At 39.5% G+C, this 27,277-nt stretch overlaps 1 protein-coding gene across 1 annotated transcript in view; it reads right to left on the bottom strand.

Moving 5' to 3' along the window:
* Positions 1–11,396: 11,396 nt before the first annotated feature.
* The window catches only part of SMARCA5 (SNF2 related chromatin remodeling ATPase 5), a gene marked incomplete at both ends in the record, with an annotated part of 38,045 nt that continues 22,164 nt past the window's right edge, over positions 11,397–27,277 (bottom strand). Inside the window, 14 exons of the mRNA XM_080697717.1 lie at positions 11,397–11,462; positions 11,960–12,067; positions 14,573–14,785; positions 15,625–15,743; positions 16,700–16,832; positions 17,468–17,590; positions 18,252–18,365; positions 18,976–19,086; positions 19,773–19,892; positions 20,089–20,237; positions 21,992–22,124; positions 23,640–23,792; positions 23,869–23,990; positions 26,377–26,603. Of these exons, the coding sequence (XP_080553843.1) occupies positions 11,397–11,462; positions 11,960–12,067; positions 14,573–14,785; positions 15,625–15,743; positions 16,700–16,832; positions 17,468–17,590; positions 18,252–18,365; positions 18,976–19,086; positions 19,773–19,892; positions 20,089–20,237; positions 21,992–22,124; positions 23,640–23,792; positions 23,869–23,990; positions 26,377–26,603 (1,891 nt within the window). The remainder of the gene's footprint in view (positions 11,463–11,959; positions 12,068–14,572; positions 14,786–15,624; positions 15,744–16,699; positions 16,833–17,467; positions 17,591–18,251; positions 18,366–18,975; positions 19,087–19,772; positions 19,893–20,088; positions 20,238–21,991; positions 22,125–23,639; positions 23,793–23,868; positions 23,991–26,376; positions 26,604–27,277) is intronic.

Raw genomic sequence — 27,277 nt, 5'->3', positions numbered from 1 at the left:
TACAGAGAGAGAGGACTGAGCCCACAAAAAGTGAGACTGTGCTAGTTCTATCATTTTCCGCCGTTTTCTTTTACTTGGTTTCTAAAGGCAGTAAAAGCCCGCTGTCATCAATTAAATCAACAGTCGAGAACAAAAGGCCCGCCTTTCTTTACTGATTGACACTCATCACTAAGTACTTATATATGTGCACAAGCGCATGCGTGAGCGCACGTACACACATGTCATCTTGTTTTCATTTTTCAGGTTATTTGATAAGAATGGCCTAATTAAAATTTGTGGGTAAGCCCAAAGCTCCTTTTGCCAGCTGTTCAATTTTCCTCCACAAGCCTTCATCAGGAGCCCCTAGGTGGGGAAGTGCTTTCACCAATTCTCCCTTGTTTTGCACTTTTTTTTTTATTAAAAAAGGGGGGGTCATAAACAGTTTTGTAATAAAAATCTAAGTGTCAGAGCTGAGATTGGTGGCGCACGCCTGTAATCCCAGTGCTTGGGAGGCTGAGACAGGAGGATCACACGTTCAAGGCCAGCCTCAGCTACTTAGTGTGCCCTCTGCAACTTAGTAAGACCTTGTTTCAAAATAAAGAATTAAAAATAGGGCTGGGGGTGTAGCTCAGAGGTAGAATGCCCCTGGGTTTCATTCTCAGTACCGCAAATAAATTATAAATAAATAAATAAATAATATGCAGTAGCAGAAGAAATAAAAGTTGAAGATTCCCATAGTCCCTAAACTTGTTTGATTAGATCTTAACTTCTTATTTTAGAGTCTCACTAAGTGGCTGAGTATCTTACCAATTTGTTGAGGTTTTCCTTGACCCTGCACTCCTGCACCCTTGGCGAATGTGAGAAAAAAGCCATGGACACACTCCCCGTGGGCCAAGATAACGCTCAGGTATACCAGATGACCCCGGACGCCCTTGGTCAGTCCTTCAGGAACTTCCTGCTGAGCACCTTTGCATCCTGGGAAAATTCATGTCATCACTCTTACAGGGAAAGCCATGAAGGATCTGTTTTCTTTTATTTACGTGTGTGTGTGTGTATGTGTGTGTGTGTGTGTGTGTGTGTGTGTGTGTGTGAGAGAGAGAGAGAGTGGTACTAGGGATGGAACCCAGGGGCATTCTACCTCTGAACTGCACTCCAAGTCCTATTTTATTCTTTATTTTGAAATAGGGTCTCGCTAAGTTGATGAGGATTTCACTGTTGTTGAGGCTGGACGCGAACCTGTGATCTAGTTGTCTCAGCCCTCCAAGTACTGGAATCACAGGCCTGCACCACTCACACCCAACTCAGATTCTGTCTTTAAATCTGAAATTAATCCCACCCTTCAGTGTTTTTAGAAAATTGCTTCCCCGCCCATCTCTTGCTCAGGTACAATGTCCAGGTGAATACAGCTCATGTAACAGTCACGTTCCCCCAGGGAATGTTCCCCTGGGGACATTTCCATGAACGTCTGTCGATTCCATTCCCAGTTTCCTCCCTCTTTTGTGCTTGGGAAGCAAAAGTATGGTTTTGATGATTCTTGGATAAAACCCAGTGTATTCTAAATGCAACTCGTAGTGTAGTCTATAGTGCGATGTTAAAATTGATCTAATGGGTCTGAGGAAGTTTTTTTAAAAAATGCATTATTTCCTAGAGAATGGAATTTTTTTTTGTTTTGTTTTGTTTTGCTTTTTGGTGGTACTGGGGGTGGAGCCCAGAGGCTTTCTACTGCCGGGCTATACTCCCAGACCTTTTTTTTTAAATTTTATTTGGAAACAGGGTCTCACTAAGTTGCTGAGGCTGGCTTCGAACCCGTGCGATCCTCCTGTCTCAGCCTCCCAAGCGCGGGGATTACAAGCGTGCGCCACCACGCCTGGCTTAGAGAATAGAATTGTACACTGCGGAAAACTGGGTTCAATTGTCACTCCTTATATACTCTTCCTTTGTGGTAACATTTTTATAGAAAAAAAATCTTAAACATTTGATTCCCAGCACTTTCGCTTTCTTGGAGAGTTGGAAAGTATAACAGAGATACACAGGTGCCGGGATGCTGCCGCTACTGTGTAAGCTCTGAGTGGAAAGTGCCGCATCCCAGAACCCAGGGACCCATCTGAGGAGAACATTTACTGTGTGAATGAAAATGGCAGGAAGTTAAGTCACTCACTTAGCAGAAGGAGGATACTAGCACGGGTCCTCGCTGTCCTGCCAGGTGACAGCGGACCCCGGGGAACAGCCAGACACCTACGGCTCCATCATCAGTCTCTGCCAAGTAAGAGTCTTAACACTGCACGCCACGGCACCAGCTATTCTTTATAGCAAGTCGTAGTCACAAGCCAAAATTAAATGCCTAATTTTCAGGAAAGGGTTAATTGAACCGTGGACGGTCCCTCAATGGACTAGTATGGATGCTAGGTGAGCAGTGACTGTGTAGTTATTGCAGTGCTTGAGAATATGGAAAAGACTAGAAGAACATGCCTGAAACAGGCAGTAACAGGCAGTAACAGGCAGTAGGAGAGTAATGACATGATCAGTCCACTCCCCCCACCCCCGAATTTACTTTCAATATTGGCATGCGCCACCACGCCCGGCTCTTAGTGCTAATTTTTGAAATCAGAAGTTTATGGCTTAAACAGGGAGAAACTGCCGGGCGTGGTGGCGCACGCTTGTAATCCCAGCATTCGGGAGACTGAAACCTGGAGGATCGCGGTTCGCGGACAGCCTCAGCTACTCAGTGAGGCCCTCTGCAACTCAGTGAGACCCAGTTTCAAAATAAAGACTAAAAACTAGGGCAGGGGGTGTAGCTCGGAGGTCGAATGCCTCTGGGTTCCATCCCCAGACCCGCAAAAAAAATTTATATATATAAAAAAAAATAAACAGGGAGAAACTGGTAGGACTATTTTTTTTTAAATAGAGTTTCAAAAATAATACCAAATATCTCTCGCCACCTGCAGAATAAAGATCAGCCAGACTTCTTAGAAATTTTGATAATATGAAGTGTGGCAGGGGCATCCTACCTCCGAGCTACACCCCTAGCCTTTTTTTATGTTGTTTTTGCATTTTGTTTCGAAACAGGCTACACTGCTGAGCCTGCAATCCATGTCTCAGCCTCCCAAGTCCTGAGATTACAGGCATGTACCACCACACCCAGCAATAACATGGATTTTGATGCTGGAAACGCTTCCTCTAGTGAGCAGCCGCAGGATCTAGTCCCAGCTGGTCCTCCGCGGCCCCTCTCGGATGCGCGTCCCACAACACATTTTAACCACAGCCTCCAACTTCCCCACCCCAGCCACTTCTCCTGTTTTATGTCCATCTTCAAAGCAGATCCTTGCTTCTTCTAAGGTGGCAAATGTTTAGGATACAGCTGCACGACGTACTCTCCAATCAAGAGAGATGCCAACAGAGGGTTTGCAAAGAGGGGCCTGCAAGGATCAGCAGTCTACAGTCTCCTTTGTAAGGGGCAAAGTCAAAATTTGAAACACAGAAAAGCCAACCCAAGTTCCTAGCTACACCTCATGATATAGGCCCTGACAAAAATGGGCACTGTTTAATTCCCAGTACAGGGGGGGAAACGGCCCCTGATGTGCAACACACTTTGGAGCATTTTATAAAACTGCTCTCAGTCTGAACTTGTCCCCAGACAGCAAGGCTCATGAGTAAGAACTAAAGCACACAGGCGGATCCCCTAAGCAACACACCATGCGGGGGAAGGTGCACCTGGTCTTGTGAGTTGTGCCGTATGACTGACTTCTTTCCTGCTCACTTAAGGTTTGGGGCTCAGAGAACGGAAGCCATGTTAAAGCAGGATTAGCAGCACCCAGACTCCATTAGATAGCATTGAGAGTCCCCAGAAGGCCAAACTACCCAGCAACAACACTGGGCTACCTCCGCCAAGTTGAGCCTGCCCACGCCTAAGGACGTATTGTCGTCTTGCTCCAACGTGGGAACAGAAACTCTCGACTTCAAACCACACCAGTTATGTCTTAAATGTGGAATATATAGCAGGATGTGTGGTAAGAATTACTTTTTCTGTTGTTTTGATATTAAAAACTGTCCTTCCTGGCTGAGAACAGTAGTGGGCCTATAATTCCAGGACTCAGGAGCTGAGGCAGGAGGATCACCTTTGAGGCCTCCTTGGGTAACTTGGCAAGACCCTGTGTCAAAAAAAAAAAAAAAAAAAGCAAGGGACGGGGATGTTGCTGAGTGGTACAGCGTCCCTGGAAAAAGTATTGTCTTTCCTGGGAAAGAAACAAGATTATCACCCAAAGTTAACAGCAAGTCTGGTACATAATCATACCTATCATGGGAAAGTGGCCTACAACAATGCCTGCACCCACTGTTAAAACATGTTGGCCAGCCATTTAATTATTCCGAGGCCCACATGTTCCAAACTCTTCCTTTCATAGTCTGATACATTGGATTTGTGAGTTTGAGTACAAAAAAGTTGATAGAACATTTACTCCACATAAGAAAAACAACCAAGGTCTATACCCACAGATTCTAAGTAGCCTGGAGGATGGTCTTTTTTTTTGCGGGGGGTGGGGGGTGCTGGGGATTGAACCCAGGGCTTCTCACATGCTAAGCATGCATTCTCATGAGCTCAGTGCTGACCAAGCCCATCAGCCCTAAGACAATTTGTATTTTTAGCAAGCTCCCAGGTGTTGCCACTACTGCTGGTCTTAGGATTGCACCCTGGAGAAATTAAAACTCTATAATTGAGATACTGTGATTTAAATGCTAGTAAATAAAAACAAACACCAAAGAAACCTCTAGTAAAATTATCTGCATAAACTCAAGAAAAAATTCTTAAATATTACTTTATTTAGATTTAACTCCAAGCCTGGGAGTGTAGAAGTGTTTATTGAGCACATACGAGGCCTTGGATTTGGTCTCAGACACCTCCACATACCCCCATCCATATTAAATTACTCATGTCATGTTCATCTTAACAGGTCTATCTACACACAGCTATGAGGGTTTCATTTTGCCTTGGCAAAATATTTTATTTTTTTATGGTATTGGGGATAGAACCTAGATGCATTCTACCCCCGAGATACACCCCCCAACCCAATTATTTTTATTTTGAATCAGGGTCTAAGTTGCAGAGGGCCTAAGTAGCTGAGGCTGTCCATGAGCTGCAATCCTCCGGTCTCAGCCTCCCAAGTCCTGGGATTACAAGTGTACGCCACCACCATGTCCGGCTGGCAAAATATCTTAAACCAGAGCTTTTAAATGTTACCGTGCATGTGGATCACATCTGAGGATCTTATTTAAATAGATTCTTGTTTGCCAAGACATCCTGCTGCCTCGGCATCTATGTGTTGAGACCCCACTCCACATAGTTAATCGGCAACAAGCCCCGAGAAGGAGGTGTCGTCTCTGGCCAAAGTACCCCCCACTTTTAGATACCCTTCACTATTATTCCTTTTAACTTTCTACACCAATTGCTCCAGTGATGTGAGATCAGGACTATGAAATCAAGTCCGTGGAAATAAAACTTTCTAATAATTTGTCTAAACGTCCTTGGCTCTGCTCAATAATAATGAGAAACTGGCCAGAATTCAGGTACTGTGATAAGCACCCCAGCTGCAGCAATCACAAATGGCCTCCGACCTTCATCCCTATCCATTAACTCCGGCAAAGTAGCTCAGTTCAAAGTTATCGTTTACCCTTGAAATTCTGCCTAGAGACAGAGAAAAAACCTTGTGTGTGTGACCTTAAAGAAACAACTTAGCTGCCCAAATACAATAGACCCAAAGAAAAAGACTGTTGACTGACTGCACAGTTAGAAATGAATATGACTAAATAAAGGACAGACGTTCTAAAAATATATGTATGAAGGAAAGGAAATACCGTAAGAATAAGAAAAGCATTTTTGCATGAAGAGGAGCTTATCATAAGAAAGTCCCAACTGGGAAAGGAAGGAATTAGAAAGTTAAAAGCAGGTTGCAGAGGGTTTGTGACAGGGAAGTGGATTATTAAAGATGAGTAGGCTTTTAATAGGTTTGTTGTCTAAAGAAGAGTGCTCAGCAGTTAAGGAAATACATCTGACAATTAGAACTAAGAACCTTGTGGTGTTGTTTGTGGTATTTTGTCTGCCAAACTGTGTTGTGAGTATGCTTAAGCTTTCAGACTTAGAAGATAAGGTACCAACACCTGAAGAAACTCCATCACATCCACCTGAATCACCACCACATCTCCCCACACTTGCTATATGAACTGAGCCCAAAAGATGAAAAGTTCCAGAAAAAGTTAAGATTCCCCGAGAAGCTCCCAAACCTTGACTATTCTGGGAGGCTGCCACCTGGAACTGCTTATCTGCAAGACCTTGGAAAGAAACAGGAGTTAATTCTTCAAAGGCCAACAGCCAGCTGAAAGACACCCATCCCCCCTTTTCTCTTAACTTTACTGGGGAAGGGTATAAATTTCTTGGGGTTTTTGTAATAAAGTGTCATTGGCTCAAAAAGCCTTTGTCCACCTCAGATTCTTTCCAAAGAGTCGCCATTTAGGGACCTAAAGAAAATTCAGTCCCTAAAGGAGAAAGAATCGCTGCAGACAAGAGGCTGCAGAACTCCACCTGCCTTTTGCCCCATCTTTCTGAGGATTTGACCGGGAACGGACAATAACGACCCGACTGAGATTAGTCTGCAACACTTGTTCAAGTCTGGTACGAGGCCTGAGAGTCTGCACGCACGTCTAAGCTCCCAGGAGGTGGTCTAGGGCACATCACTATAGACCCAGAGGGGAGTCTTCTCAATTTCCAAAATACATCAGACTCAAGGCAATATGTTTTTCTGGCAAAACTTGTAGAGCTGAATAAGGCCCAGATTCTAAACGGAAAAGTGGCTTTAGAAGACTAATAAGCATCGAAGACAACGCTACCCAGCTGCATCTGCTGTCAAGTTCAGCCAGCTCAGTGACTGTAACCTCAGGCGATGACAGGAAGCCCCAGCTGCACATACCTGCCAGGGCCCGAGGGTGCTCTAGGTCTAGATACACTGAAACCCAGGCTGCACTAGTGCTACGAGCAGCTGCTCCTTCCTTCAAAATGGTCACAGCAAAGAACTGTGTTTTATGCCCCAAACGAGTAATTATGTTGCATGATTCAATCTCTTCATACTTTTTTTTTGGGGGGGGGTGATACTGGGGGTTCCTGGAAACCCTTCTACCTTCAGGTTACACTCCCAGAAACCTATTATTTTTTAATGTTTTTTTTTTTTTTTTTTTTTTTTGGAAACAGGGTCTCTTAAGCCAGTGTGGCTGGCTTCGAACCTGCACAATCCTCCTGTCTCCACCTCCCAAGCATGGGGATTACAAGCGTGCGCCACCACGCCCGGCCTATCTCTTCGTACTTTCTAACTCCTGCCATCTGAGTCTACCTACTGAACTCATTCCCATAGGAAAAAAATACTTAAAAGGGAAAAGTGGCAAATATAAACAGCTGTAGGCTTATCAAAATGGGAGTTACAAATGTTCCTTAAAATAGTACTACACCTGAACTAAGGACATGCAGATCTCTAAAAGACAAATGACATACAACTATTTTTAAAATACTATATAAACATGGAGTCAAGTAACACAGTATAATTCCACTTAAGAAAATAGTTATTTGAAACTTATCAACAAATCAGTTATTGGTCTTATATTGGCCAGCTTATAGCTTTGCTATCTTTATGTCCAATTCTATCTCAACTAGACACTTTGGAATCCTTTAAGAACAACATTTAGATGTCCATAAAGGTAACTATGCTCCATTAGGAATAGTTAATTCAGAATTCTTATGTAAATCAAAACTTTAATATAAGTAAGCACTGCTATAAGTACATCTTAAGCATACTACATTAACTGCCCTAAATTTAAAAAATGTTTTGGAAAGTTATCCTTAACTTTTTTGTGTGTGTTTGGCACTAGGGTTCCTGAAAACCCTTCTACCTCCGGGCTACACTCCCAGACCTATTTTATACTTTTTTATATTTGGAAACAGGGTCTCTTAAGCCAGCGCGGTTGGCTTCGAACCTGCACGATCCTCCTGTCTCCACCTCCCAAGCACAGGGATTACAAGCGTGCGCCACCACGCCTGGCATCCTTAACATTTTTTAAATCTTGTATTTTAACATTAAAATCTGAAGAGGAGCCGAACATGGTGCCGCTTGTAATCCAAGTACTTGGGAGGCTGAGACAGGAGGATCTCAGGTTCGCAGTCAGCCTCAGCAACTGAGGCCCCACAATTTAGTGGGGCCATTTCAAAATAAAGAATAGAAAAGAAAAAAAATAGGGCTGGAGCCATAGCTTGGAAAATGTCTCTGGTAGAATGCCCTGGGGCTCCATCCCCAGTACCTCCAAAACAAAAAACAAAAACTGTGGAGAGGGTACACTCTTCTTCTGAACGACACTCCCAGACCTTTTTAAACAGGTTCTCACCAAGTCACTGAGGAACTCTCAAACCTGCAATCCTCCTGTCTACCTCTATCATTTAAAACTGAAGCTAGGTGTGGGGGCACATGCCTGTAATTCCCAGTTTTTAGGAGGCTAAAATAGGAGATTCACAGGTTCAAGAATAGCCTCAGAATCTTAGGGAGACTCCATTTCAAAATAAGAAGGGCAGGAAGAGAGGAGGAACTTGGAAATTGATCCTGGGGCTCAATTCCTAGTACCACAAATCAAATATTGAAAGTGATGTGTCTTATTTACTGGCAAATTAGTAGCTTCTCAACTGGAGACTCACCCGGATATTAACTGAAATATTCTGGGTAGCGTGTGGTGACTCTGCTCACTCATGTAAACACTTGTTCTTCCGGGTTTGCTTGGGGCTTGTTTTCCAAGTCTATCTTCACTATCAACACCTCTTTTAGGACAGACATAGGTTGAGCTGTTACTACTTTTTGTCCATTCCCTTAGTCAATAAAAATGTGGTCCTACAGCCGGGCGTGGTGGCGCACGCTTGTAATCCCAGCATTCAGAAGGCTGAGACCGGAGGATCGCAGTTCGCAGACAGCCTCAGCTACTTAGTGAGGCCCTCCATAACTCAGTGAGACCCAGTTTCAAAATAAAGAATAATATAATGGGGCAGGGGGTGTAGCTTGGAGGTCAAATGCCTCTGGGTTCCATCCCCAGACCCGCAAAAAAAAAAAAAAAAAAAAAAAAGTGGCCTTACTTCATTCTAGATGAACATGCGCTAGTAGTATCTAAACTGACCCCTGCAGCATACAAGGATTCCAACACTGGCTAAACTGCATCGCTAAGTTTGGATATTATCCTCAAAGCCTTTTCAAGCCAGTTTCTCTTTATATAACCCTTTTTTAATATCTGAACTTCCAGCTCCTTTTCTTCTGAAAAACATCACTTTAGTGACCTCCACATTTTTTCAATTGTTTTTTTTTTTCCCCCAAATGAAGGGAAAACTCTTTTTTTTGGGGGGAGGGGGGTACTGGGGTTCCAGGAAGCCCTTCTACCTTCGGGCTACACTCCCAGACCATATATATATATAATTTTTTTTTTTTTTTTAAATTTGGAAACAGGGTCTCTTAAGCTAGCGTGGCTGGCTTCGAAGCTGCATGATCCTCCTGTCTCCACCTCCCAAGCACAGGGATTACAAGTGTGCGCCACCACACCCGGCAGGAAAAATCTTATTTAAGAATTCAAGGTTCCCAGTACTTGGGAGGCCAAGACAAGAGGATCGCAGGTTTGCAGCCAGCTTCAGCCACTTGGTGAGGCGCTCCGCAACTTAGCGAGACTGTTTCAAAATAAAGAATAAAAAAATAGGGATGGGGGGTGTAGCTCAGAGGTACAATGCCCCTGGGTTTAATTCCCAGTACTGCAAAAAAAATAATAATAATAAAAAAACAAATAAATCCAACATTGTTTAGAAGTCAATTTGGGGTGAATGTGAAATAAAATTCAAATTCCTCTACAAAAAATGTGTTTTCTTTGACATTAATAGCAACAATTTCACAATTCAGAAAATTATGCAGTATTAATACTATAGAAGTCAAAATTTTCAATCACATGTGAGTAACTATAAATTCAAATTATAAGTTACTGTGTTTTGATAACAGCATTCTATGTATCAGAAAATTATGTACTATAGTAATACCATAAAATCTGAATTTTTAATTCCTTATGAACAGATAAAAAAAGAAATGAGAGGAAGAAATCTAAGGAAAAGAGATAATGTCCTAAGGCAAACTTTTTTAAATGAGAAAAAAGTTAAAGAAATGGAAAGAAAAGACCACTTTAAGGATTATAAAAGTTATATTTATTCACGATGCTACATTTATTGCATTCCCTTAGAAAAATGGAGAACTGCTTATGTACCCAATTTGCACATATAAAACTTTATACAAATTATGTGTAGCACATGAAGGCCTCTGGTGCAGCTGAAACCCTGACACTACATTTTGGGGATTCCTGCTTCAGGGTCTCCAGTTTATCATGTCTGTTCCATAGAAAATAAAAACTGGAATTATACTTGGTCTTGCTGCTAACACTTAAAAATTATTTAAAATATAATAAAATAAAATTTCATTTACTCTAAAACTCAGAAATACTACAAACTGGGAGGGGATACATTGTGTTACCAATTTCAGCAGTATGACAAATTCACACCTTGTTGTGGCTGGGTCTTTCTAAATTTAAAAAAAAAAATCACCTTAGTTCTGACATTATCTTTCTAAGTTGTGGCTGCTTCAGAGGGCTATTTGTCAAAATATTTACCAGATACTTAAAAAAAATAATAATATTCATTTTACAAAATGGTACACCTCCTTAAGGAACCAGAAAATACTAAATGTCTTTGGCTATACAACTAAAAGGCCATTCTTCCAACAAAATAGGGCATATCCACTTTAGAACCAACCACAGAAACAGAAAGCATAACAGAAATATGCATAGAAATTAATTATAATCTGTCTTGCCTTTTCCCCATTCTATGATAAGCAAGGAGAATGCAGTTTACATAATCGTTCAGATGAAGCTCAATAGCGCTACAAAGAAAATACCCAAATTCTGCAAAGGCAAAGTGAATTAAAACAATTACAGAGCTAAGTGAAGACTGAAGGGACAAATGTTATTTGCAATTATTTTTACTTGTTTGCTTGCTTTTAAGCCTTACAAGTGAAGAAATCATAGCTGATAAGTCACAATCTTCACAAATGGAACTATAATAGAAAAATAAATCAAATGAAACATTCATTAATAAATGAAGCCTATTTTATTACTTCAAGTGTTAACGATAAAAAAAAATTTCAGCACAGCTGTTGCATTTAAAAAAGTGAAACTACATACTCTATGTCTAGCTCAGTAAACAGATGAACCTGATGTCTCTGAATGACATAACAATTGAGCATTTTACAGTACATCTTATGAAGACCCGTAAATTAAAGAACTACTGGTTTAAAGTTAGTGATTATGACAAAAATCAGCATTCATAGTTTCAGCTTCTTTTTTCTTCCTCGGCCATCAGGTGCTCCATCTATTTTACGTTTCTGTGTCTACAAAAAAATAACAAAAACACAAAGATTACTTTTCATAACAAACCAAATGTAAATAGTTTGGGCTTTTTCTCCCAGACTATATAAATCTTTCAAAACAACCAAGTCTCCAATTAGTCTATTATTAAATACTAGGAAGACTTTTTTCCCCTTAGAGTGCATGACTTCACTTTGCTAAAACTTCACTGGGACCATTAACCAAAGCTCAGATGCTAACAGCAAAGGTTATAAAACCATTATTTTCCTAATCTCTCATAAATCGTTATAAAATTAGGACTGTACTCCCACAATAAGTGCACACTACTGGCACTCATGAAAAATACCCTACCAGGTTTTCTAAACAATGCAATAAAATTTTATTTATACTATTAAGTGATTCAACTATTATTTACCAAAGAATCAAAAAGCAAAAACTAGCATATAAATGACAGCCAAAGAGCATTCAAATACTTAAAAAGACTGAAATCTGTGTATATTTACATATTCAGAACACGCACCGAAGGCTTTGGTCCTCGTTTCTTTTTCTCTGCCTTCTCCTTCTCTTCCAGCTCCATGTTTTCTCTTTCAATCAAGGTAATTAAAGTATTACACCTCCTCTGCAGCTCCTGAGTAATAAACAGAAATTCGCTCGATAAACCCGAATTTCCTATCTATAAGATGTCATGATTTCCATGTTTAAACAAAGGTGTGGGTTAGCAGGGTACTATAAAGCCACTCATACGCAACTAAGTTTAAATTAAAACAAGCAAAAGGAACTTATTTTCATACAAAACCCATGCTATATGGACTAAAGATATATTTTTGCTTCATTCTTTAAAGCCACACTAGTGTGTATTTTCAGAAATATGAACAGCTCATAATATATCCAATTCTGCTAACTTACTATCTGTGCCTGAGAATTCCACGCCACTTATATCCAGAAATTTTAAAAAATTAACAATGCATACATTTAAGAGTCAAAATCAACTGGATATATGCGTAATCTTTTCCCTAAAAGTATTATCACTATATGGAAAAAATAAAAGTATTACTATACAGTATAAATGTACCACATACTATCTTTTCCAATTTTGGAAAATTAGCCATGGAAGTCTAAGATGAGTTCTACGTCTTATACAGCCTCTAGAAAGATAGGTAGAGTGAGTGAGTGAGTGAGTGAGTGAGTGTGTGTGTGTGTGTGTGTGTGTGTTAATGGGGATTGAACCCAGAGGCATTCCACCTTCAAGCTATATCCCAGCCTGATTTTATTTGGAAACAGGGTTCTGCTAGGCTGATGAGAGTCTCACTCCTTGCCAAGACTGTCCTCGAACCTGTGATCCTCCTGTCTCAGCCGCCCAAGTCCTGGTCCAGGAAGGATTTAAAGTATGATGCAGACAGCAATGAAGGACACAGGCATCGGAAGCACTGTTAGCTAGCAGCTCCATTCCTTACAGAGCAAAAGTGGCTTTTTCTTGTAGTAAATGAAACTTCTACAGACAACCACAATAGAATCATTTTAAAACACAGTACAGACACACACACATACACACACACACACACACACACACACACACACACACACGGCTTAGAAATATTTGCAACAACATGGAGATAAAAGGTACAGTGTGGCATCAATGTGTTACCGATGCATGTATGAGTCCTCTTGAATTTTAGACAACACTATGCATGCTCAACTATTTATAAGGAAAGGGCCATATACAATCATTCTGTGTGTGCCTAACACAAAACATGTTAGAAACTAATGCAGTTTCTAGACTGTATGGTATGTGTCTTGTTACAGTCATATGCAACTACTATTCATTATCCTCTAAAACTGTTTCTACTTAAAAGACAGCTTAAAGCAAAGGAATCTTTCATTTAAGTATGTATTTATATAATGTTTTCCCCTCAAAGTAGCTCCATATGTAGTTTACTACAACATTTCTCTAACTTAGGTAAACATAACAGCCTTTCTTGATGTCATATAAGAGAAAGTTTTCCCACTGACCAAATACAAAAATACTGCATACCCACTGTCATGTAGGGTGATAATATTCTTCAAAGACACCAAAGAATCTTACAGCCAGATAGTGAGATTAAAAACAAAACCTTGCAATAAATCGGTACAAAAAGTAGGGCTTTACTACATCCAGCCTCTTAACAATAGGCCAAGCTGGGCCTAGTGGAGCATGCCACAAGAAGTCACAGGTTCAAGAACAGCCTCAGCAAAGTAGGGGACTCTCAGCAACCTAATGAAACCCTGTTTCAAAACAAAAAGTAGCCGGGCGTGGTGGCGCACACTTGTAATCCCAGCGCTTGCGAGGCTGAAACAGGAGGATCACACAGGTTCACAGCCAGCCTCAGCTACTTAGTGAGGCTCTCAGTAACTTAGTGAGACCCTGTTTCCAAATAAAGTATAAAATATGTCTGGGAGTATAGCCCAGAGGTAGAAAAGCCTCTGGGTTCCACCCCCAGAACCATCACTCACACACACACACACACACACACACACAGTAAGGGCTGGGGTATGGCTCAGAAGTAGAATGCCACTGGGTTCAATCTTCAGTACCACAAAACATAGAATCTCACAAATCTAGCAAGACCCTGTTTCAAAACAAAAAAATAAAATAAGGGCTGGGAATGTAGCTTTGAGGTAGACTGCTATGTTCTAGTATACACAAAGATGTTAAAAGATGTTTGCTATTACCAGATGGGACCAATAAGTTTTTAACTATGCTATTAGGCTTTTTAAACTACAAATGTGACTAGTTTTCTAAAACAACGATTTAACCTGATACTAACAAAAATCTACTTCAAGCTTGGCCTGTAATCCCAGAACTTGGGTGGCTGAGACAAGATGATCACAGGTTCAAAGTCAGCCTCAGCAACTTAGTGAGGCCTTCAAGTTATTAGCAAGGCAATCTCTAACTTAATGAGACCCTTTCTCAAAATAAAACAGGGGCTAAGGGTATAGCTCAGAGGTAGAATGCCCCTTGGTTCAATCCTTAGTACCACAAAAAAGAAAAACAAAAAACTTACTTCAAAGACTTTTAAAAGTTACTTTAAGCAATATTAAAGAGTAAGTTTATTCTGAACTCTCATATGTTACACAAAAAACACCACACACTTACCATGGCAGTTCTGGACTTAAGAAACCAATCAAATCTGAACTGAGGAGAGTTGCGAATACACTGCCGCAACTCATCGTACACGTTCTCCTTGTCAAACCCAAGCTTGTGGAGCATACAGATCAGGAAGCGATCCTCCTCTTCCGTGTAGTTTTTCCCTTTGTTAGTACCATATGATATTCTCAGCTGATGAAAAGGTGCTTTGTATCGTCCAATCTGTAAGTACGAGACACATTAAGTATGTATCTCATGTAATCTTTTTTTGTTGTGGTACTGGGGATGGAACCCAGGGGCCTTCTACCCCCAGGCTACACTCCCAGACCTATTTTATATTTTTATTTGGAAACAGGGTCTCCTAAACCAGCAGAGGCTGGCTTCGAACCTGTGTGATCCTCCTGTCTCCGCCTCCCAAGCACAGGGATTACAAGCGTCTACTACCACGCCAGGCTTCATGTAATCTTTATCTCAAATTCAGCTTTACTATAATTAGCTCTAACTGTTGTTTTTCAAATCAGAATTTTTCATCAAGAGACCCTCAGCTGCACTCTATAACCAGTGTCCTGTAATACCTTACGTATTTATTACTATAAAAAAAAAACCACACTCAGACATTCTACTACTATTTAATAACAAGGAGCTAATCCCAGTGCCTATGACCCAGGTGAGTCAATCTAACACTCGGGAAAATTATGTTGACCACACCTATAATGTTTAGATTTTTTTTGAGAAATTTTAAATTTTAAACCCTCATTTCTTGTCCTTTAAAAATTTACTTTGAGCCGGGTGTGGTGGCGCATGCTTGTAATCCCAGCGCTTTGGAGGCCGAGACAGGAGGATCGCACAGGTTCAAAGCCAGCCTCAGCTACCGAGTGAGGCTCTCAGCAACTTAGCGAGACCCTGTTTCCAAATAAAGTATAAAATAGGTCTGGGAGTATAACCTGGAGGTAGAAAGCCCTTGGGTTCCACCCCCAGTGCCACACACACAAAAAAATTTTACTTCAATCCATATTCAGATAGGAATATTATATTAACTACAATATTAATGCACAAAGTACCTTTGTATCAAGTGCTTTTTTGATACTTATTCTTCTTTGTATTCTTGCCTCTCCCCTTTCAATCTGAGCCATAATCTTCTCTATGTCCTGAAGCTCATTACATCTCTCCCAGAACACAGCTATAAAAAAGGAGAAGTTGGAGAGGATTAGAGGAGGAAGGGGGTAAATATAAACTATTGATGTATGTGCAAGAACTTATTTGCTGAGGTCTAAGAAACACTTCCGTTTATCTTGCATTGATTTAAGTTGTCTACCAAGTCAAATTTCTGCTTAAAATTCTATGCAGTCAGGCACGGTGGTGCACAACTGAAATCCCAGACTCCGGAGACTGAGACAGGAGCATCACAAGCCTGTAGCCAGCCTCAGCAACCTAGAGAGGTGATCTGCGACTTAGTGAGACTGTTTCATAATAAAAATTAACTTGGGGTTGGGTGTGTAGTTCAGAGGTAGCAATCACCAGTACTACAAAAAATAAAGTTCTAAACAGATTCACCAACAGCATAACTACACACAATCAATCTGACAATCCACCTGACCTCAGGAAACTGACACAAACAAACAGAAGCACCACTGTTCACTGACTAATTCTGGCTTTCTTGGCTATAGTCAAGTAGTAAGAGTTTAAAAAAAAAGAAAAAGAAATCAACTATTTTAAGGAAGGGGACATTTTTGCATTTGTTTTACAAAGCACCAATGCTAGCCGGGCATGGTGGTGCACGCTTATAATCCCAGCATTTGGGAAGCTGAGACCAGAGGATCGCAGTTCTCAGACAGCCTCAGCTACTTAGTAAGGCCCTCCATAACTTAGTGAGACCCTGTTTCAAAATAAAGAATAAAAATAGGGCAGGGGGTGTAGTTCAGAAGTTGAATGTCCCTGGGTCCCATCCCCAGACCCGGGGCGGTGGGGGGGGGAGGGGGGGCAACAAATGCAAGGCACTAAGTTGTGGAAAAATTAGATAATTATGTTTTATCAAAACATAATTCAAAACAAGAAAATAAGAAGCATCCAAGGGAGCTCTTAAACTCGGGAAACCTGATAACATACTAAAACATATTAAAATAAGAAAATAATTACCTGAGTATTCGATGACTTCTTCTGGAGTTTTTCCTTCTACCTCTCTTGCTATATTTTCAATATCATCACGACCCCACTTCTCATTAGCTTTGATAAACTGGTTAAAATCTCTCTTATTCCAATTAGTAAATCCCTACATAGCAATAGGGGAAAAAAAGTATTCAATCACAGTGCTTTAAACTTGAAAAATATGCTATTCTACTTTACCTATGCTTCTGAATACTAGAGAAAAAAGTTTCTTGGTGCTCCTAGTTTTTCTTTATTAAGTTCTTTCAGAGTGGTAAGTTTTTAGGTATAATTTTAGCAGCATGATATGTATTGCATGAAAAGATGACATTTTTGGTACTATCTGAAGGATCGTCAGCAGCTTACAAAACAGTGAACAACCTACAACCTAAGTTAAAGCGCTAACGAGCGCAAACGCTTTGATCAAAGGCTGGATTCTGAAAGGCCTTCAATGAGTCCGGAAGGATGTGCAAGGATGTTTCTAACTGAGAACGGTAACGTGATAGCAATATGAAGACTCACAGGACAGGTGGCATCACTGAAATAAGGTGTTCAAGGAAACACCTGCTCTACCAAGTGCAAGCCTGTAGCCTTCTCAACCACCTCAAACACTAGGGCCACCAAAATGCAGCGTTTATTCAGGCTTTGCCGTCTCCAATTATCCCATCTCTGTAAGCAGAAACTTGTCCTTTGTATGCCAGCCCAGCCTACCACGGTACTTTACAAACTACCACAAAATGTCACGCTGAATACGGCATACACCTGTGTCAGAAGCTTCTCTTTCTCCTCTAACTCTTCATCATTGAGAGGTTCCGCTTCATCGATTTTAAGCTGTTCTTCTTTCTGTGCCTGTGCTGCGTTAGGTAGATCAGGACTTCGAGGTACCTAAAAGACATTTTCTTATACCATCAATCAATACATCTTAAAAGAGCCTATGATAAATTAGCAGCTTAAACAACTAAAAGACATTTCATAAGTTTCAATTCAAATATGAGTAAACATATTTGTATCCTGTGCATTTTACATTTAAAAATATTAGTCATAAAAAAGCTTTAATTTTTATTTTTTATAAGTGGAACATATTGAGAGTGGTGTACATTTACATTGTACTTCATGCCCTTCCCCCTCCATTTCCCTTCCCCCCTCCCAATAGAGTGTCCAAGTTAACCATGTTGTATTTATGCTATTATACATATTTGTATGTAGCTCCATCATTGAACAACCTCGGCTTTCTTCCTCTCCTATCTTTCCGTTCAAGCTTTGCTGAGGTTTCCCCTCCATCATCTGGAGTCCCTCTGGTATTACCACTACTCCCTAGCTTGGGCATATTAGAGAAAACATATGTCCCTTCTCTTTCTATACTTGACTAATCTCACTTAACATAAAAAAGCTTTTTTTAATGAATAAGGCAAAAGTTTGGACACTAGACATATACAACTAGGATACAGTAAATAATATTCTTTACTACTGGACTAAAATTAGTTAAGCTAACACTAATAATGTTTATACCCTTTACAATTCTGGATAGAAAGAGAATCTCAATTACCTTGTACCCAATAGTTTTTCTGTAATACAGAATTTCTTTTTCCAGTAATTCAAACAAACGGGGAGGAAAGAACTGAAAATCCTGAACATTGGGTTGTTTTGGAGGTCGAGGAGCCTAAGAGAAAGAAAAATAGTGTTAATTAAAAAAAATATATCTCTTTTCTCCACAAACCATGATGCCAATTCTGCAAGCAACTGAGTGCATATTTCAGTAAAATTAAACTGACAATTCTAAGCAGAGATTAAAAAATTAATTTTTAGACTGGGTGTGGTGGTGCACTTGTAATGCCAGTATTTGGGGAGGCTGAGACAGGGGGATCACAGGTTCATAGTCAGCCTAAAAATTTTAGTGAGACCCTGTTTCAAAATAAAGAATAAAAAATAGGGCTGGGGGTATAGCTCAAAGGTAGAATGCCCCTGAGTTCCATCCCCAGTACCCCCCCCCCACACACACACATTAATTTTTAAAAATTTTAAACAATCCGGGCGTGGTGGCTCAATGCTTATAATCCCCGCACTTGGGAGGCTGAGACAGAAGGATCATGCTAGCTTAAGAAACCATTTCCAAATAAAATATAAAATAGGTCTGGGAGAGTAGCCTGGAGGGTAGAAGGGTTCCACCCCCAGTACCACCAAAAAAACAAAACAAAACAAAAAATAAATAAATAAAATCTAAAAAGGGTATTCTATAAGAAATAACACATTTCTGTGCCATGCCCACTCACCTTGGGCGCTTTGGGCTCACTGACTCGAAGAGCCTCCCTGAAGTATGCATCAACAGCGTAGTTGGCCTTTCTTTCTCGTTTGGGCGGCTCAATCCACTCTGTGAATGCAATCTAAGTAGCATATGGGAAACAAAGTCATCAATTTTTACTATAAAGAGAGTAGTAAGCCATTAACAATGATGCATAAAGACAAGATACCAACAAAATCCTCCACAAGGATCTTGTCGAGGCCCCTCTACGAGGATAGGAACTATGTTTTGCTCAACATTATGCACTCAACACACACGGCAAGGCATTCAGTGTTTCTGGCCCAAACGATCCTGCTGGGTAGAGGAGGCTACAGAATACATGCTACAACCAGAGGAGGAGGAAATGTACAGATGTATTTAACTCAAGAAAAGTTCTGAGAACGTACATGTCTAAATGTTAATAATAAGACTGGGCAGAATTTTGTTTCTTCTTCTCTACTGGTATATTTCAGTTTCAATATTAGCAAATGTTATTTATGAAATTAAGAAAAAGTTCCTTTACATTATTATCAACTGACTGTTTTTTTAAAAAAATCAACTTGTGACTTATTGCCAGTTTTTTTCATTTTCAAATATACCAAACTATTACTACCTCATCTAAGAATATATTTCACCATAATGGCATATAAATTTCATTACATTTCAGAGCTAACAAACATTAAATTTTATAGAATAAAATAAATTTAGATGAGAATAAGCACAAATTACTGTTTGAGACAAAATTATAATACATTATAACTAACATTTAAAATTCCATGTTTCAAATACCTTTTGTTTTTCTCGATAGTCTTCTCCTTCAAAATTATAAACACTCGACTCTGTATCCATTGTAAAATTTCTAAGTGAACTTTCACCCATCTTGGAGAGTTTTTCATTCATCTCTGCAGTCTAGACAACAGAAGAAAACACCTTATCAGACTGAGAACAAAAAAAGCTTGAGATGTGTCCTCTAACTTTAGACTTTACACAAAAGCTTCTGTTTACAGAACTAAGATTATCTATAACTTAGTGAACATGTACTTGTTCAAACAGTGCTGGTACAGACCATTCATATTCAAGCACCGCCATTTAATCTGCATCTCACCTTCTTTGCGCCTCTTTCCAAAATCCCATCAATGTCTTCATCAGTGATCTCGCTTTCCTTTGAAGCAAATACATGTGTTGCTCCATGTCGAATCATTTGAAGCATTTCATCTTTCCCAATTTTGTTCAGATTCTGATCCACAAGCCTCCCTGAAAAAAAAAGAGTGTTGCATAATGTTCATCATGATTTTTACTGAGAATTTGCAATTTTAATTATTAGATATAATACCCTGTAACTGTCTAAAACACCAACCATTTCTGTTTACTAGTAATTCACATCATTTTCATATTAATGACAAATTTTCAGTTGGTAAGCACTGAACTGTTCCTCAAGATTGTGATTTAAGCTTTAACACTTACTGTATATCTCAATAAAATATATTTTTGTGGCTAAATATTAGGATATGCGAAAATCACAATTACTGGGGGAGCCTCAAATTTCAATATATATGAGCATTATAAACACCATAATTATTGATTCTGATGAACAGAAATACGTTGTCACTGGTAGTAGAATGCCCCTGGATTCAATCCTCAGTAGAAAGAAAGAAAGAAAGAAAGAAAGAAAGAAAGAAAGGAAGAAAGAAGAAAGAAACCCTGTTCCCAAATTAAAAAAAAGAAAAAGGAAAGAAAGAGAAAGAACAAAGATTACAGACATGCATCATGACACCTGGCTAGCATTAATGAAGATCTTTGCTAAGAATCTGGCCACCCATGTAATTTGCATTTTCAAAAATATAGCCACTGAAATTATGTCTTCCCTAAAAAGCTGTTCTAGAATAAGAACTTGAAAAGTTTCCTTCAATCAACCTGAAACAGAATCCCAATTCCACCTGGTAGTCCCTTCAGCATCTCATCCCCTCCCACTAACCAAGTATGAACAGAGCCAGGCTGGTGGTGAACGCATGTAATCCCAGTACTTGGGAGGCTTAGACGGGAGGAAAGCATGTTCACAGCCAGCCTCAGCAAATTAGTGAGACCTCCACAATTCAGTGAGACTGTTGTGAAATAAAAAATAAAATAGGGCTGGGGATGTAGCCCAGAGAAGAATGCTCCTGGGTTCAATCCCCAGTACAACACACAGACACACAAAAATATGAACAGTTGTCAACTGCCATCCATCACTGTGATCTCAGTATCTAGAACAGTGCCTGTCATCTAACAGGTGCTCAATAAATACTTGCAGACAAGAAAAAACCCCAGTAAAACCAGACTCTAATTTTTACTTCTTCCATGACCCCACCCCCAGGGTAATCAAAATACTATTAAGCTATGACCATAGCTCTATTTAATTTGTACCATGCTGAATGGCAGGTATTATATATACATTATCCTACTTAATGCTTAAAAATAATTAATAGAGCTGGGCATGGTGGCACACGCTTGTAATCCCAGCTTTTGGGAGGCTGAGACCGGAGGATCACGGTTCGTGGACAGCCTCAGCTACTTAGTGAGGCCCTTCGCAACTCAGTGAGACCCTGTTTCAAAATAAAGAATAAAACCTCAAATACAGTGAACCCAAACCCATCTTCATAGTAACAAATCTAAAATGTACTATTTCTGGAATTTAAGTTATCTCTGTTGGCTGCTAGACCTGATTAAGATACTTAATAATAATCTCTACAAAAAATCATAAGCCAGGCATGGTGGCACATGCTTGTAATCCCAGTACTTGGGAGGTTGAGACAGGAAGATAACGCAGGTTCGAAGCCAGCCTGTTATTTAGTGAGGCTCTGAGCAACTTAGTGAGACCCTGTTTCCAAATAAAATAGATAGGTCTGGGAGTGTAGCGGAAAGTAGAAAGCCTCTGGGTTCTAGTCCTACCGCCACACACACGGAAAAAAAGAAAAGAAATCATAGAGAAACGGGCTATACCAACCCAACTTGGAAAATTCCTGACCCACCTTGCTGAATGACAATTGAATCCAGTCTGAGTTTCATCTCGGCACGCTCTACTATTCTTTCTTCCACGGTGTTATCAGTTATAAAACGAAACACTCGGACTGTCTTGGTTTGTCCAATTCTATGTGCTCGATCCTAAGTGAATTACCATGTTATTTTAAATATATTTAAGTCACGTGAATAATACATCAATGTGTACACTGATAAACAAAACATTCCTTAAGTATATAAGACATTTTAAAAATATACAATAAACACATAAGAATAAATTCATATAAACATTTCTTGAATTCCTAGTTTCAGTCAAATTGGTTATGTCACAAAAAAACTTCATGACTAAAATTTATACAAATGTTTTTAGATTCATAATGTTTCTTCATCTAAATCAGAGCTTAACTTCAAACGAAGTGATATGAAAAAAATACAATGCACAAACACAAAAATCCTGAACTTTAATATTACCCAATTTACTAAATATAGATTTACACAGTATCTGGGAATTAATTTGAATGTCATTCTATGTTAATGTCTGGTAAATTTACAAACCATGTTCCTACAAAATTTCTTATTTCTAAAATAATTTATCATTCCCCCAGCCACCCTTACAGAGTTCAGGACCAATTTCAGAGTTAAAAAGTTGGACTGGTCACCAATATTTTTTTAGCAGTATCAAACTTAAGAATCTTTAAATTTTCATATTAATCTACTGATCACACATTCTTTTTTTTTTTTTTTTGGCAGTACTGTGAATTGAACCCAGGGGCATTTTACCTCCAAGGTACACCCCTAGTCCTTTTTTTAAAATTTTTTGAGACAGTGTCTTAGTTTCTCAGGACCTAAGTTGATTAAGCTGGCCTCAAACCTGCATTCCTTCTTTCTTAACTTTCCAAGTACTAAAATTACAGGTGTGCACCACCACACCCGGCTCACATTTTCTTAACCTAAGAATACTCTGCCTAGCTGGTTGCACACTTGTAATCTCAATACTTGGTAGCCTGTGTCAAGAGGATCGCAGGTTCATGGCTAGCCTCAGTTACTCAGTGAGGCCCTTTACAACTTAGTGAGGTCCTGTTTCAAAATAGAGAATAAAAAAGGGGGGGGGGGGGGCTGGGAGTATAGCTTGGAAGTAGAATACCCCTTGGTTCAATCTCAAATTCTGAAAACAATCTTCCTGATCTGACCAGATACTCACACATACTAGCATCAAATTTAAGCATGTGACATGGCAGAAAGGCTAGGTACTCAATAAACCCATTTCCCTTTCTTCCTAGGACACAACTACACTCTCAATTACCAATAACCTTGCAGTAAGGTAAAGCACATTTCCATTCTAGCCAATCAATGTGGAGGCATTTCAGATCTAGCCCATTAAAAGAAAGCTTTCTGGAGAACCCTCACTTCACCCCCTGCCCCATTCTGCCATCAGAATGCTGAGGACAGATCAGAGGACTCCTAGATGCCAAGACAGAGCAGAGCCCTAAGATGGCATAACCCAAGATTCAGATGGAAGGTGGTATTCAAAATGCCCTCACTGAACCATTAGGTCAGAGAAAAATGAAGTTCTACTATGCTAAATTATTGCTATTTGTAGGATTAGCTTGCCTTAGCTAAAGTATCTCCTAAGCACAGAATGTATTTGTTATCTCTTACCATAGCCTGAAGATCTACTTGGGGATTCCAATCTGAGTCATATAAAATTACTACATCAGCAGTGGCAAGGTTGATGCCAAGACCACCAGCGCGCGTGCTTAACATGAAAACGAACTTTGTGCTGTTTGGCTCATTGTACGCATTGATGGAGTCCTATGGACACAAAACAAGATGAGTGTCAGGAGATTATCTGTTATGTTTTATCTCCCCTCCTGAGAATTCCACTCACTTGTCTCTCATCATGGGGTGTCTGCCCATCCAACCTGCAATACTCGTAATTTCTCCACATACAATAATCTTCTAGAATATCCAATACCCTTGTCATTTGACTGAAGATTAGTACTCGAGAACCTGTTGGTTAATAAAGTAAACAGCTCATTATCAAAGGCTTCAAAGGTAGAAAAATATTAAAAACTAAGGCTTACTTAAAATAAGAATAATAAATTAGCTAGGCATTGTGGCGCAAGCCTGTAATTCCAGTATTTGGGAGGTTGAGAAAGGAGGATTACAAGTTCTGGGCAAGCCTCGGCAACTTAGTGAGACCCTGTTTCAAAATTAAAAATAGTGCTGGAGGTAAAGCTCAGAGGTAGAATGCCCTTGGGTTCAATCCCCCAATACACACACACACACACACACACACACACACACACACACACTCTTCCTTATTTCTAAATAAAACATAAAAACTTGGTAACAAAAAAGCAACATTATTACTATTCAATCAAGGTCTTTTATCTCTTTTCCACTGTGCATGGCATGAATAAAAAAAGATTGTATTTGGACTGTATATTAAATTAGACAAAAAAAAGCTATTTGCTTCTGCTTTGGGAGGTCTTGCCATCGCAAAGATTCTAAAGACTGGCTCCTTACCTAACATATATTTAAAAATAATCCTTTACTGACAACATCCATTCTATAAGGCCCCCCACATCTACATCCACAACACATATTCAATACCCCCAGGATCTTGTTCCGACTATACAAACCCAGTCCAGCTCAAAGAACCATAAATATATGACTCATTCATATCTACACTGAAAGTCCTCCATTTATCAGCCATGATTCAAACGGATCAGCTGCCTTCCATTCAGCAGCCTTCAGAAGAATGCATAAAAACAAAAGGCTGTGAGCCGGGCGTGGTGGCGCACCCTTGTAATCCCTGCACTTGGGGCAGGGACAGGAGGATCACACAGTTCGAAGCCAGCCTCAGCTACTTAGTGAGGCTCTCAGCAACTTAGTGAGACCCTGTTTCCAAATAAAATATAAAATGGGTCTGGGAGTATAGCCCGGAGGTAGAAAGCCTCTGGGTTCCACCCCTAGAACCACACACACACACAAAAAAAAGGTTGTTGTTAAAAACGAAAATTTCCAAATGTATACGGATGTCCAACAGTTTGTTTTCCCTGTAGTTCAATACCGCTTTCATTAATATCCGATTATTCCTATCAAGTTTCTGTTAGTTCACCCCCAATTATTCCTTTTCTTCAATTACTCTTTCAAGAAAACATTTTAGAAATACATTTTCACAAAAAGATATAAGGAAAAAGTAACCTAATTCACAGACTCTGTAAATGTGTTTTTTGTTTTCTTTTGTTTTTTCTGGGGATAGAACCCAGCCAGGGGCATTCTACCTTTGAGCTACACCCCTAGCCTTATTTTTTTCTTTTTTGAAGCAGGGTCTTACTAAGTTGCTAAGGCTGACTTCAAATCTATAATCTTCCTCTCTCAGAATCTCAAGTACTGGGATTATAGGTGTGTGCCACCATGCCTGGATTATAGTATTTTTGTTTCTGCAGTACTGAAGATGGAACCCAGGGGCATTCTACCTCCAAGTTATTCCCCCAGTTTTATTTTTTATTCTTTATTTTGAAACAGGGTCTCTACATAGCTGAGGCTGTCTGCGATCGCAATCCTGTCTCACCCTCCCAAATGTTGGGATGACAAGCATGCGCCATCATACCTGGCTTACAATATGTTTTTGATAGTCAATATCACATGGGAGATTTATCTAGTGATACAATTGTCTTTCCTGCCGAAACTATACAGAGAAAAAAACATGAAAGAACTTGAAATCTAACTTTCAACTTGTTATTATACAATTAGTTTTTTCAAGAGTGATATTTCTTATCTTTAGGAGCTATATAAATGGATAACTTATGTTATGTCTGGGATTTGCTTCAAAAAAATCTAAGAAGAAAGAAGTAGGTACAGCATATACTGAACAAGCACTGGCTTTAATTGTTGAAGCTGGCTTCACACTAAGATCTATATATTTATATAATTAAAATATACCTTTATACAAAACAGACATACCCATTTTCATATAGAAAATCAGTATAATACAGATAAAAATGTTGACCCCATGTAAATTATATTTAAATTTTTAAAATCACTAAAATAATTGAGAAATAATACCATGAACATAATATCAATTGTCTAATCAAGAATCTAGATCTGTGTACTAGTGGAAAGAGCATTCTTATTTTAAGACAAAAAGCTGAAATTTCTAGGAAGCCATGTATAAAACTAGAATTGGCCCCTCCAAGCCAGGCACTGTGGCTGCCCTTACTACTTATCACCTTTTAAGAGACTTAAAGCCTAAAATTAGGGTGCTGGGGAGGAGACTGGCTCAGATAATAGTTTTTTAATGTTCTACCTTTAGAAAAAGTATCAGAGCAGTCATTTCAAAGTATAGCATTCCCTATGATTACTTTCCAATTTGATGCAGTACAAATACCTTGTTCTTTTAATTTAGGGAGTAACTTGTCTAATACCACCATTTTGCCACTGTTGGTAACCAGATGCATATCTGTTGTATAAGGTGGACCCGGCTCAGCTCCATCAAAGAGATACGGATGATTACAGCACTTCCTCAGCTGCATCAGGATGTTCAACAACCTCATCTTGTCCATCTTCCCTGCTGAGTTTAGTATGTCGATATCCTTCATTAATATCCGAGTATACCTATTGAGGAGAAAAGTACAGTAAGAGGGCTCAAATATTCCTTGGCCAATCCCTGCCACTTCACATAATTAATCCTATTCCCCATCTCAACCTCTAAATACCTCTAAGGAACAACCCACTGACTTCTAAGATATTATCAAGAAAAAATTATCTGTAACATCCTACTTTTCTTTATTGCTCATAGTGTTTTTATGTTCACACAAAACAGTGTCCTTGATGGATTTAAAACTTTGCAGTACACTGCAATACTTTAAATGACTGAGTGGAACAAAAAACCTAAGTTCTAAACATAATTTTATCCTGAGCTTTTTGCATCCGCAAGTGCCACTAACATTTAGTCACACACCACGTAATGGCGCTTCAGTCAACAATAAGCAGCATACAGGCCAGTGGTCTCACGAGAGTGACCACCTAGTGATTTTGCCACTGTCTGAGTACATTGCGTAAGTACACTACGATGTCTGCATGACAATGAAATCATCTAAGATGCATTACTCAGAACACAGCCTGTCATTAAGTAACGTGTGACTGTACTTGGTATGTGGATATCAAGAACTTAGTGCATCATCTGGGTAAGAACCCTAACATCTGAGAAGGAAAGAAAAACCATGAATTATGACAAGGCCTAATGTAGATTAAGATGAATACAATGGGATCCAAACATATGCATAAAC

The sequence above is a fragment of the Muscardinus avellanarius genome, assembly GCF_963383645.1.
Source record: "Muscardinus avellanarius genome assembly, chromosome: 6".
Classification (NCBI taxonomy): domain Eukaryota; kingdom Metazoa; phylum Chordata; class Mammalia; order Rodentia; family Gliridae; genus Muscardinus; species Muscardinus avellanarius.
The sequence above is the reverse complement of the archived record's forward strand: the minus strand, read 5'-3'. Positions and strand labels throughout refer to the sequence as shown.